This window comes from Microcaecilia unicolor, chromosome 2, assembly GCF_901765095.1.
Source record: "Microcaecilia unicolor chromosome 2, aMicUni1.1, whole genome shotgun sequence".
NCBI classification, from domain to species: Eukaryota; Metazoa; Chordata; class Amphibia; order Gymnophiona; family Siphonopidae; genus Microcaecilia; species Microcaecilia unicolor.
This window is the reverse complement of record NC_044032.1, coordinates 17,460,335-17,474,063: the sequence shown is the minus strand read 5'-3', so window position 1 is coordinate 17,474,063 and position 13,729 is coordinate 17,460,335. Positions and strand designations below refer to the sequence as shown.

The 13,729-nt window shown below is 38.6% G+C and overlaps 1 protein-coding gene across 3 annotated transcripts in view; it reads left to right on the top strand.

Moving 5' to 3' along the window:
- Positions 1-13,729, top strand: part of UNC13B (unc-13 homolog B) — a 763,085-nt gene that overhangs the window by 718,259 nt on the left and 31,097 nt on the right. For 2 of the 3 annotated variants that reach the window (XM_030192817.1, XM_030192819.1), the window contains one exon: positions 10,988-11,044. The exons of the other annotated variant lie outside the window; for it this stretch is intronic. In XM_030192817.1, the coding sequence (XP_030048677.1) occupies positions 10,988-11,044 (57 nt within the window). The remainder of the gene's footprint in view (positions 1-10,987; positions 11,045-13,729) is intronic. 3 annotated transcript variants of the gene reach the window in all.

Genomic DNA, 13,729 nt, shown 5'->3' with positions numbered 1-13,729 from the left:
ACCAACTATGTGTAATAATCGCTGCACTGCTGCCAGCTGATGCAGAAACCTTCCCTCTGTCTTGTTCCTCCCATATTGGGGGGAGGGGGGAAGACATGGCAGAGGGAAGGCTTCTGGGTCAGCCAGAAGCAGCAGTAGTGATTCTTACACGCTGCCGGCGACCCTTTGAATAGGTGCAGAGGGAAGGCTTCCAGGTCAGCGGAAGCGATTCTTATATGCTACTGGTGACCCTTTGAACAGGAGCAGCTACAGAGGGAAAGGCGGATGTTGGAGCCTAGCTTGCTCCGGTGTTGGCAAGGGTGGGGTGCACTGCTGCTGGATGGGCCTGTGTCAAATATTTCCTATAAGGCGGCTAAGTTGCTAAGGACTAGAACTCACTGACTGTGTACTGAAATGATTGCCACCAAAAACAAGACTTTCCAGTTCAGGCACTTCAACTCACAGGAATACAGTAGCTCAAACTGAATTTTTATCATTTTAGTTAGGACTGTGTTGAGGTCCCAGACAATTATGGGATACTTGATTGGAGGCTTCAGTAGAAGCAAGCCTTGTCTAAATTAACAACTAAAAGCTATCTTTAATCTAATTCACACTCTTCAACTTAACCTTATCTTTGAAAAGATTATCTACAGCTGGACTGAATCATGAGACTCATTTGTTGACATTCAAGCGCAAGTTAAAAGTGCCATTTGATGTGTCTGACTTTTCTCGCTTCTGCAGTTTAAACAGATTGCTGGTATTTATGAACGTTTTTGAACTTGCTGATTATGGACTTTGTTTTTAGTTAGTTTTTCTTTGTGTAGTATAGTTTTATGAGTGTATTTTGTACCTTGCCCTGGATAAGGGTGGGTTATAAATAATAAAATCTAGACCTAATAACTGATATATAACTAGACCCAGCCAATGTACTACAAAAGGGCTGATGAACCTGGGTGCAAACTTCTGAGAAGGCACCTTCAGCCGAAGGTGTCTGGTGCTCAGCCACACCTTCTCCCCAGGGCAAAACGTGGGAGCTAGCCATCGCTTGCATTCAGCCTGCTTCTTATAGCTAGCTGATGTCTACGTGAGTAGTTGCCGAGTCTGATGACATATTTCCCAGATATCGCCACTTGCCCGCTGGACAGTGGGTGTGTAGGAGGAAAGGCAGACTGGTGCTGGAATCTGGGGATGTTGCCCATATACCACATAGTACAGTGACCAGCTCTTCTCTTTCTAACATGGCTATTTTAGGATAACAGCCCAAGGAAGTGGAGGCGCCCAGTCATTTTGGCGCTCATTAACGTAGGCTTGGAGGAAGCTCTTTAGTGTCTGGTTTACCCTCTCCATTTGGCCGTTAGACTGAGGGTGATGGGCTGAGAAGTTCAACTGGACGCCGAAGTTCTTACATAGCTTCTGCCAGAAGTGAGAGGTGAACTGAACTCCACGATCACTGACTATGCGTTCCGGCAGTCCATGTAAACGAAGGATCTCCTTGATAAAGAGCTGGGCCAAGGAGGCAACCAACGGAAGGGAGTTTAGGGGAACAAAGTGTGCCATCTTAGACTACTACTACTACTTATCATTTCTATAGCACTACTAGACATATGCAGCACTGTTCTCTTGATCATAAAGCGACAGTCCCTGCTCGACAGAGCTTACAATCTAATCAGGACAGACAAACAGGACAAATAAGTGGTATACCCTTGAAAAGGGTAGAAGATAGGTGACAAAATCCATGGCAATATCTGACCAGGGTCACTCACAACTGAAGAGGCTGGAAGAAGCCCCATGGGTCTGCATTCACTGGTTTAATCCTGGCACAATTGAGACACGAGTTGACGAATTCTTGAAATTTCCAAGCCATTTGAGGCCACCAATAATGGCATTCCACTAGCTGGAGTGTCCTTTTTATTCCTGGATGCCCTGACAATTTAGAGTCACGATCTAACTTCTTAACCGCTTGGGAATCAGCAACATCCTTGGATTGATGATGGATTGAGGCTCGGAGATGGTGCCAGTGGATTGTTTAAAAACATTAGTGGGTAGAATTCAATTGCTGCAAAAACCTTTCTAGGTTTGAGTCAGCTGCTCCACTTTTGGAGAAATTACATTGGCTTCCAGTTGAGATTACAGCTCAGTTTAAACTCTATACTTTTATTCATAAGATACTAAATGGTCTAGCGCCTTTTTATCTTGTTGATATGGCTAATGTGCTTCATTTTTAAATCTTCATATGATATGTGTAATTTGATGTTGCTGCGTTTTCCATCTATTAAACATCTTAAATATAAATCTATATTTAATTCTTCTCTGTACTATCAAGCCGCTGTACTGTAGAATCTGTTACCTTTTGAAATTCATATTGTATCTAACTGCTTAGCATTTTGCAAATATTTACAAACTTGATTATTTCAGAAATTTTTCTGAGCCAAGTGATATATTTTTGCTAGGTTATATGTATTTTCCTGGACAGTTGTGGTCCAGTTTTTTATTTCTTTATGTAATCCACAACAAACTGTTCAGGTGTTTGTGAACTGTAAGCAATATATAGTATAGTATCAGCCTGGGCATTCAGCTCTTCCAAAACTACTAAGACTTGAAGATACATACATTCGTTTTCGAAAAGCCCTAAAAACATACCTTTTTCAAAATACATTTAATGACAATGCAGAATAAAGGAAAAAAATTTTAGGAAAGAGATGTCAGTCTTATAGTTTGAATTATGATACATGTTAAGCGTGTGGTTATTTAGGATTATTAATTTGTTACTAATTGTATGTTTGATTTGCTGTGCTTTCCTATCAATTATTGGATTTCCTAGATGTTATTATGAGTGTTTTTATAGGTTTAAAAAAAAATTTTTTTTATATAAACCGTTCTGGTTTGCTAGCAATAAGTAACAGTATAGTAAATAATAAACGATAAGATCATAAGAATAGCCATACTGGGTCAGACCAATGGTCCACCTACCCAGTATCCTGCTTCCAACAGCGGCCAATCCAGGACAAAAGTACCTGGCAGACACACAGTAGCAACATTACATGCTACCAAACTTGGGACAAGCAGTGGCTTCCCCCATGTCCATCTCCATAACAGACTATAGACTTTTCATCCAAGAACGTGTTCAAACCATTTTTAAACCCAGATATGTTATCCACCATTGTTACATCCTCCAGCAGCGAGTTCCAGAGCTTAACTATTCTTTGAGTGAAAAAATATTTCCTCCTATTTGTTTTAAAAGTATTTTCATATAAATTCATTGAGTGACACTAGTCTTTATACTTTTTGAAAGAGTGAAAAATCGATTCACTTTTACCCATTCTGCACCACTTAGAATTTTTATTTTATAGACCCATTTTAATCATTTTATAGACCCATTTTAATCATACCCATCCTCAGCCGTCTCTTTTCCAAGCTGAAGAACCTTAACCTCTCTCCTCTTATGGGAGGAGCTCCATCCCCTTTATCATTCTGGTCGCTCTTCTTTGAACCTTTTCTAATTCCACTATATCTTTTTTGAGATATGGCAACCAGAATTGAATGCAATACTCAAGGTGAGGTTGCACCATGGAGTGATACAGAGGCATTATAATGTTCTTGGTCTTATTTTTTGTTCCTTTCCTAGCATCCTGTTGGCTTTTTTGGCACATTTAGGTGTGAAAATTATGCATTGTTCTGATATGCATGCATAACTAAATTGCCTAATGAGCCAATTAACACCAATAATTGGGTGCTAACAATCAATTGGCATTAATTAGCAACAATTTTGATGTGTGTGTGCCGGGGCATAGCCAAACCTGACATTTTGTTGGGGACCCAGAGTTAACCTGGAAAGGGGGGGGGGGGGGACACTAGGCATATAGGTGTGAGTAGTGCTTGGTATACTCCTAAGTAATGCCTTAGAGTGCACTTGATAACGGATTTCTAAGTAAATAGTCTGACCTGCATCAACATAAAACCAACAAAAAAAGGTCCAAGTCTCCCACAAAACACACAGACAACAACAAAAAAAGCGGAAGAAAAGCCAAAACAGACCAGATAAAAACCATAGGGAGTAAGGGCACCAAAGAAGTTTATTACGACCCAACATGGTCCGTGTTTCAGTCAACCAGCCTTTTTCAGGGGTCTAAAATCAAACAAAACATAATGCAATCAAAATATATACAAACTTAAGTATATATAGAGACAAATATAAAAAAAAACTTACAACTCAAATATATCAATAACAAAAAGGTTAAAAACAAAGTTAAAAACAAAATCACAATCATATTAAAACACTGACATATGAAATGTTGGAAATGTTTTGAAATGTCAGAAATATTCTAAGAACATGGCAGTAAAGATGTGTAGAATTAAAATTAAAACTAAAGTTTAAGAATCCAAACGAATGAATACAATAGTGCTATATCAGATATCCAGATACACATACAAACCAGTATGAAAATGAGGGCATATGTAAATTGATAATATGATGTAATTCAAAATTTACTCATATTATAATTACATCTTCAAAATTTATAATTACATCTTCAAAAATTTATAATTGATGAATAGATTAAAATTGCATGCTGGGAACTGATAACCACCTTAACCATAAAGACATAAAGGCAATATACAACTATAACCTACCTTCAAATTGACGTATATGGGTGTGCCTCCTGAATGCTCATGAAATGAAAGGCATAAACTACATGGAAAAACAAAAGATAAAAATTGAAAACTATAAAGTAAAAAAAAAAAAATAATTTTCCGTAGGAAAAAGTAAAAGAATGAAGAGTAAGAATGAAAGTGAAAGCATTGACCAAAACTTGCACCAAAAGATATGAATGGTGAATGCAATAAAAATATAACATCATATATACTGTTGTTGTTGTTGTTGTTATCTGCATCAACATAAACCACATGCACACTTATGGAAGCCTTGGAAACACTTATTCTTAATGTAGATACAGGAAACAAGTCACAAGGTAAGCAAGTCTGAAAAGTTTTTCAGGAGGAAAAAGCCTCAAGAAGCACCTTGTCCAGTAGTGAAGCGGGTATGGGCTAGGACTTCTTCATCATAGGCAAAAAATCTCCTGCTGTTACTGGCTTGCCTTCTTGCCTTAATACTCAAAAGGAGTTAGTTGGAGAGCTATCAAAAATAGTCTTACTATATTTCTTCCACTATAATAGTTAAGGAGAGGTACTTAGCTTAACAAACGTAGCATTCTTCAAAGCTCGTCTGTGCTTCTGACCGTGGTTAAACGTTGGCCTCCGTCTCGCCACAGCTGCTTCAGAACCACTGGTCAATTATTACTCTGTTCAGTCTGCCGACAGAAGCTAGTTTAACCTTGGAAACGCTGACATTTTTAAATGAAGTTGCATTATCCCATAGCTTAAACTTTGCCATAGACTTGAAGACACATCACAGTATTCTGAAAAATAACTACTGCAGTGGCACATATCCCTCAACTTTGCTTTATAACAAATATAAAATGCCTTACTAAGCTATATTAATAAAATGTCTTCTTGTCCCTTCCTCTGGTTCTACTGCTTTTTCTCCTTTCTGAAGCTGACATTAAACAGTCAAGTCCCTGGAGTTCATGACAGTGTTCTGTCAACCCCCTTTCTCCTTAAGAAAGAGCAGACAAATTAAGAATTGTCTACCAAATTACCTCAGCAGATCTTTTACAAAGGCGCGCTAGCATTTTTAGCATGCACTAAATGCTAGAGACATATATTCCTATGGGTGTCTCTAGCGTTTAGCACATGCTTATTTTTAGTGCATGCTAAAAATGCTAGCACGCCTTTGAAAAAGGCCTCCTTTGTGAAGTAACATTACATCCTGCAAAAAAGCTTCTCATATCCTATGTAGCAAGCTTAGCAGCACCAATTCTGAACACACAAATATCAGTAACTGTACCATTAAAAAGGCAGACGTGAATATACAGAACCACAATGTGCTTCCTATAAGATAAGTCAGACTTGGATCCATGCATTTTCGATATGGTAATACTAGAGCCCAGCTAAGGAACAGGTTATTTTGAGTTGGTCTTCACAGGACCAACTTGCTTTCCTTGTGCCATCACCATCCAGCTGGAGAGGCAGTGTCTTAAAAGAGGAGTATAAAGGATTTTTTTTTTTTACATTTATATCCCATACTATCCCAAGCCAACTCAAGTTCAATGTGGCTTACATTTGAAAATATGAGAGAGAATAATAGAATTCAATTATATTATGAGAGCAAGTAGATGGATATGTCTGAAACATTTAACAAAGTCGAGATTAGCATATACACCCAACTGGGCATTTAAAAGTCTGTCCTTACCCTTAAGGTATTGGGTGTATTAATTGACAGTCACCTCACGTTTGAGCCTCAGGTTTTCTCAGTAGTGAAAACATCCTTCAGGTGTCTTTGGAAGCTGAGGAGGATCAGATCATAATTCTTGCCTGACATCTTTAGACTGCTCATTCAATCCTTGGTTTTAACTCAGTTCAATTACTGCAATTCCATCTATGGCGGATGTAAGGAGGGTATCCTAAAAAGGCTGCGATGACCCAAAATATAGCAGCTAGGCTTGTCCTCAAGGTATCGCATTTTGATAGTCAACCCATTATTATGCAAGCTGCATTGGTTGCCCATTAAAGCCAGGATTATTTTTAAATTGTGTTTTTGTCTTTCAAATATTATATGGCATAACACGGGATTATATGCAAACTTTAATAACTGTTCCCCAATTCAATATAACCTCTGGTTCTAGGAACTACCTTAGACTTCATCTTCCAGACTTCAAGAGACTGCGGTATAAGTCGGTTCACGCTGCTGAATTTAGATACCAGGGTACTAAGTGGTGGAATTCACTGCCAATGACAATCAAGGGTCAGCCTGATTACATTGTATTTCACAAAAGACTGAAAACTCTGCTCTTTGAGAGGTTTCTACCAGTTGGTGGGAGTATTTTAGATTGCAACTGGCCATTAATGGTCTATATTTGATGTATGGCTTTGTAAACCTTGGCTGTTGTTTATTTACTGTTAGCCGCATTGAACTCGAGTATGTTCGGGTTAATGTGGGGTATAAATGTCAAAAATAAATACCGCATGTTTGGAAACCATAGCCATATGTATAGATATGCACACCCCAGAACAGGCATCCACACATACATTGCAAAAGTGAACAACAATTTCTACAGAATACATCCAAAACTTACTTCTCATGTTCATCTTCCAAAATTCTATGCAGCAGATGTACAGATAAGTAGAACCCAAAGCGGTCCAAAACAAGTAAAGTCAGAAACAATAAAGTTTTTATACCTAATTGTTCAACCACCCTTAGGGTTCACCTTTGGGTTTTATAAAGCAAAACCATGTGCATGTAAGGACTGGATAAAAAAATTAAAAGAAAGTTTAAAACAAATGCCCTTAATAATGGAACAGGGATCAAAAATTCACATAGCAAGCAGCCTGAGCCAAAAGATTTATTTTTCACCGAACATAATTAACTAATAATATGCTGAACTGGACAATGTTGCCACATTTAGACTGACTCTAAAGGAAGCCCTTCCCTCATAATTCAATACCTCACTGTGAAATAATAGTAATAAAAAAGGCAAGTGCATTTTTATAATATACCACTGCATTCCACAAAACAAAAGAAGCACGTTCCCACATGCCATCTTTTTCTTTTGAAAGTAAGCACAGAAAAAAAGTTAAATGCTCCCAAATCTCAATGTAATTAATGATTTTTTTAAATTGTACTATAAATAGTAAGTCTGATTGTTAAGCACTTGATACGCATAACATGATGTCTGTTTTGATGGGCCTTTACTAGGTGAAAACATCTCTGCACAAATACAGGGAGTCCCTATAACCATCCCCTCCAAATGCCACAATGATTTACAATTTAGAACTAATTACTGCTCTAATGGATGAAACCAATGCTTCCTCTTTGTACATCTGTATGCTTCACAAGCCAGCATGCTTGAAAATATGAGATCAAATAAAAATGCTACCAACAATAAAAAATAACAACATGGATAGAGCAGCTCATAGGTTTGCTTGCTTTGTTTTGGGTGAATGGGGATGATGGCTGCCAGATGTGGAGGAGAGGGAAAAGGAGGCCAACCTCATGGGCTTCAGCCATCATGCCTTCCCTTGTTCTCAGTCTAACCTCCTTGGTCAACTCTCTCTTACTCGCTCCCTTCCAGCTCCCTGTGAACGGAGATGATGGCTGCGGCATGCGGAGGAGAGGGAAAAGGAGGCTAACCTCATAGGCTTCAGCCATTATGCTGTCCCTTGTTCTCAGTCTAAGCTCCTTGGTCAACTCTCTCTTACTCGCTCTCTTCTAACTCCCTGTACCGCTGCCCTTCTTCAATTTTCCAGGCCACCGGAAGCGTCAGTGAGGTAAGCACCACTGCCTTCGGCGACCCCGGAAGCTCTCCCTCTGTTGCAACATCCCGCCTATGCAGAACAGGAAATTGTAGCAAAGGGAAAGCTTATGGACTTTGCTTACCTCACTGACGATGCCGGTGGCCTAGAAAATTGACGCACAGCAGTGTAGGAAGTGGGAGGGCAGCCAGTAGTACCCAAAACACAGGCACTTGACTGGCCATCAGTGTTGGGGGGGGCCTGTGCCCCCTGTAGCTACAGGACTGCCAAGAGGGGGGCAGAATTCCACGGGCCCGGGCCTCCAAAGGGGGCCCAGCACCAGGGTCTCTCTCTCCTGCTCCTGACGGGACCCAAAGTGATCACATCTCAACAGGAGCAGGAGAGAGAAAACTCCAGCGCCGCAGCCAGGCCCCCCCCCCCCCATGCAGCCAACAGTTATCCATATAACTATTGTAAAATCTCAAAACAAAAGCACCTTTGTGTTGATATCTGCAGCCCACTGGTATGCTTTTCAATATTGCCTTCATTTTTGCCTTGTTGTTTTTTCTTTTTTAATATGTTTTTAAATAAGGCAACCTAGGGATTCTTATCTGTGAGACCCACTATCCTGCTTGTCCGTGGAGAAAGCAAAGTTGTTTTCCAAGGACAGTAAAATACTAGTCCTTTCAAAACTCACCTTCTTTTTTCCTACTAATAGTTTTGTATGTAACTGAGGTTGCCCCATGTGATTACATAGGAACTCCTGCACATTCACGATAGAATGCTTTAGAAAGCTTTATTTTTTTTTTTTGTTCCAATATTTTTATTGTGTTTTGTAGTCAATAACAAATGGCTAAAATAAAAGCAAATAACCAGCATAACAGATTAACAATAACAAAGCATCAGCATAAATGTTCAGACTAAGATTATACAAGAATTATTGCTATAACAAGTCATGATCATACATAAATTCAACTCTGAGAGGTTATTATGTAGTTGATCTAGTAAAGAAGTCCATATTTTATTGTATTTAACAAGTGAGTTATGTTTTTCAGCCGCAGCATATTCATATTTAGCTAATATACACACAGAATTCCACTAAGTTAAATATGTTACTTTGGTAAGGTCTTTCCAACAAAAGAAAAGGGTTCTTAAGGCTTGATGTAACATTGTCTAATAATTGTGCTTGATATTTGTCTAGTGGTGATTGTATCATTAGGGATCCAAATATGACTATGTTATATGTTAAAACATCTTGAATATTCAAGGTAGATGATATTGTGTTCCATACAGAGTTCCAATAATCTTGAACAAATGAACAAGAATAAATGTTTGAGATTTCCAACATCCTTTTCACATGTCCAACATTTATTCATATTATTTTTGTTTTTTGTCGTATTCATTTTGGCGAGTTTAGCTGGAGTCCATAGGGCCCTGTGTGCTAGGTAGAACATGGATTGTGAAATGGACGCTGATTTGGTGGTATGAGTAGTTTTGAACCAGAATTTTTCCCATTCTTTTTCATTTAGTTGGGTGTTTACATCATGTTCCCATGATTGCATGGTACTAGTTGGTAAGCTGAATTTAGCTAATTGAAGTATTTTGTACCATGTAGATGCAACTTTTTTGGAAGACATACATGATTTGCAGAGTTTCCAGCAAGTGGGGAACTCAGTAGTTAATTTACTTATATCTAATGTATTAGTTACACAATGTTTGAGTTGGATCCATTTATAGTGTTGAGAATTTGTGAGGCCAAATTTTATACATAATTGGGATAAAGGAAGCCAAGAGTGATCTTTTATGACATCATTAAGGGACCAAATGCCAGCTCTTTTCCAAGCAGTCCAATTAATACAAGAGTTGTTAATTTTGAACTTTGGATTATTCCAAATTGGGATGTATATGGTATGTGTTAAGGGGTGTGTAAGAACTGAATCAAGTTCTTTGAAAACTGTTTTAAGAGTTTTAAACAAAACATTGGAAGAGGTTTTAGTCTGTTGAGACCAAGGAAAGAAATGTGTTGTTGTATCTGGTTGCTTTAGTAGTTCAAGATGGAACCATGGTGAAGTGATGTGTTGTTCCTTATCATACATATAAGCTGAGTTTTGTTTTAATAGAAAGGATATGTGGTATTCATAGAAACTAGGGAAATTGACACCACCTTTTAGTGAGCAAGCTTTCAATTTTTTAACAGAAATTCTAGGTGTTTTATTACTCCATAAAAATTAAATTAGTTTAGCTTCAATTTTCTTATATGTTGAAGGATTCAGTAATACAGGGAGCATACTAAGAATGTAATTAATTTTTGGCACTATCATCATCTTTATAGTTTCTAGTCTACCCTACCAGTTGAGCCTTAAAGGGGACCACTTTTGAGTTAATGTTTCAGTGATTTTAATTATATTATCAGAAGCTTTATAATTGTAAACTTTGCTCTCATCTTGGGCTCTGTCCAATTACATCACTCTTCTGTGCTGTCCTCAGAGAATACCTGCTAAAAATAAGAAAAACTTCACTTTATATCTATGTAAAAGGTGTCTAATTCTTTAAAAGTTTATTGTATAGTGGGGAACAATGTGTATTATATCAGGTTTTGCTTGATGTCTAATGCTTAATCTTTATCTTTTGCTCTTTCCACCTTTATTACATGCAATCATAGGGAACACAGTTGATTTTCAGTGCTGCTAAAGAACTGGGACAATTATCAAAATTAAAGGTATTGCTTTAGTGCATGACTTACCTGTAGTAACTGCCTTCTGCATCATCTTGTGCTGAGATATGATAGTATGATTTGCCAGCTGTATTTGTGTGTGAATGATATTGTTGTATAATGTAGCTGTTTCTTGGAGTGACTATTGCTAATTCTGTGTTTTGCATGGTTTCATTTTCACTTTGAATTCAGTCTTCTAATCTTGCTGTTGAATGATTAAACAAAAAAGGGTGATCAACTCATATTTACTTTATTTCTGCTTGCTTGTAATATCTTCTCTGCATTGTTTTTGCCAAAGAATTCATGTTTGCACTTGTAAAGAAACTGAGTTTACTAGTAGTTTTCAAAGGTCAGCACTTTTAGTTATGCAAGGCCCCAGTTGGCTGCCTGTAAACTGATTTCTTATATCATGAAAGAAAGATGAGTTTTCAAAAAAAAAAAAAATAGTTTGTAATACTCAGATATCAACCACATTTTTTCTGTACCCTTTCTTTGAACTGTATACCAGAGACTGGATTTTGGGATGTGATATTTTTTTGCTGGTTTTGATGGTGAGTATCCTTCCTTGGATCACTTATCGTCATATGTATGATCCTGGAGACAGCTCAACTTTTCTGGAATTTCTGAAGTTATTACATGAGACTGTTCCGCTGATTGACTTCCCATTGTTTACAGGGTTAAGTTCAAAATCCTGGTATTAGTGTATATGGTACCACACACTGGTCTGCCTCCCTTGATCCCTTACGCCCTATTATAATCCCAGAACAAGAATATTATTAGAATTGCTCTCTCCCAAATGGTTGTTGCGTTAGAAGAACAATGACAGTAGACCACCAGTAAGACAGAAGAAAGTTTATTGAATGACGATAACTCAATGCGGCTGTGTTTTGGCAAATGCCTTCAACAGGGGAATATTTTCTTTCTTTCTGGTGCATTAAGACTGTGGCCAGAATAAAAGACTTGCAATCTATGTGAAAGACCCTCAAAGAACTTGCAAGAGACCACAATGTAAATTGGACTGGCTTATAAGTGAAGTCAGACATTCTTCTGCCATATTGGTGGTCTACTGTCATCGTTGTTTTTTCTATCTTGACAACTGATTGGTTTCTTTTGCTCTCCTTTGGACCACCTGTTCCCCATGGGCCTAAATTAATTGCACAATTCTGGGCTTTTTTTTTTTTTTTATTTTCCTTGTTTCAGAACTATAGAATACTATGATCCTTATTTTAGAAGCTCTAGTCATGTTTTGGAAGGCTTAAAACCAGCATTTAGACATACATATTGCATGGACATCCAAATCCTGATTTTGTAAAGCCTGGATATGGACAGCTAAAATTGCAGTATGTTTTTATGGCAAGGGAGTGTGGTCTGCATGTGTTTTGGGAGGGACTAGGAAGCAGCCAAAATATGGATGTTCTTTTCTGACTTCAGAAGGGGAAGGGATGTTTATGTCCAAAAATTGCACATTCTTACGTAGACCAGGTATTTGGCATGTCCGGGTTACAGAAGGGTGCTCTGAGCAGTTGTCCACTGATCAAGTTACCTCGTTAATCCACCCAGTAGTTGCTGTCCCCGTCCTCTAAATGTGAAACTAGCAAGGGATACCAGGCTGTATGACAGGTTCAGGAACTGTGCACATTCATGGTTCTAAAATCTTTTTTAAATTAACCTCTTAATAGACCTCCATGCAGAGTAGAGGAGTAGCCTGCAGTGAACAGAGAACCAAGGGTAAGGCTGCCAATTGGATCCAGATTCACAGGACAGGGTTGATCCAGTCCTCTGTTTACCCCGTTGTACACAAGGACTTGTAGTTCTGATTTCCCCATTACAGACTTTTGATTTTGGAGTTCTGCATGCCAGACAGCTAAGCTTTGAATTTATTTATTTTCAGATTATTGTGTTTGGATTGATTCGTAGATTCTAAACTGCACTTATATGTGTGTCCTTCTCTTAATATCTCCTTGATATTCTGATGACTTTACCTCCATCTATCCTAAAAAAGAAAAAAAAACTCCCTTTTCATTTGTAGAAGTTCTGACCTCTAAAAGTTGCTGTATCTCTGTCTTCCTTCTGAGTAAATATTTGGCCGCTTAGGATATTTTTTCGCTTACCTATGCAGATGATATATTTGTATTATGTCCTGAACAAAATACTTTACATGAGACTCTTCTTAAAGTAAGGAATTATATAGCTATGGTGGTGTCACGTCTGTGGCCGTGACCACCCTCAGCCTTACCTTCTTTCTGGGGGTCAGCAGCTGTGCTGGCTTCTGTCTGTGTTTGTGTTAGTCTTGTCTCTGTCCTGGTGTGCTGGCTGCTTCCAGCATGAACCTGATTTCTTCACTAGACCTCACCTGTGTGGGCTATGTCTCTCTAGGGAGCCAGCATCTAAGATAGCTGCCACCGGCTCTGTGCCAGCTTCCAAGATGGCTCCTGCTTGTCTTTCCAGTGGGCTCACTTCCTATGTGTGTCAAGCCTCTCTTTGGGGTCAGTGTACTTCCTGGTTCTGTTCTGCTGCTGGTGACTCATCAGTGAGAGCCTTCATAAGGAAGTGCTGTGCTTGCAGTCAGGGCCTTTGCATAAGTGTTATGCTCTTAGGCCAGGTCAGGTTAGTAAGTGTCTGCTGCACTACTGCTTAGCCTCTCTCTGGGTTCCAGCCCAGTTTCTTTCTGTGTCTGTGTGTCTGTTGTCC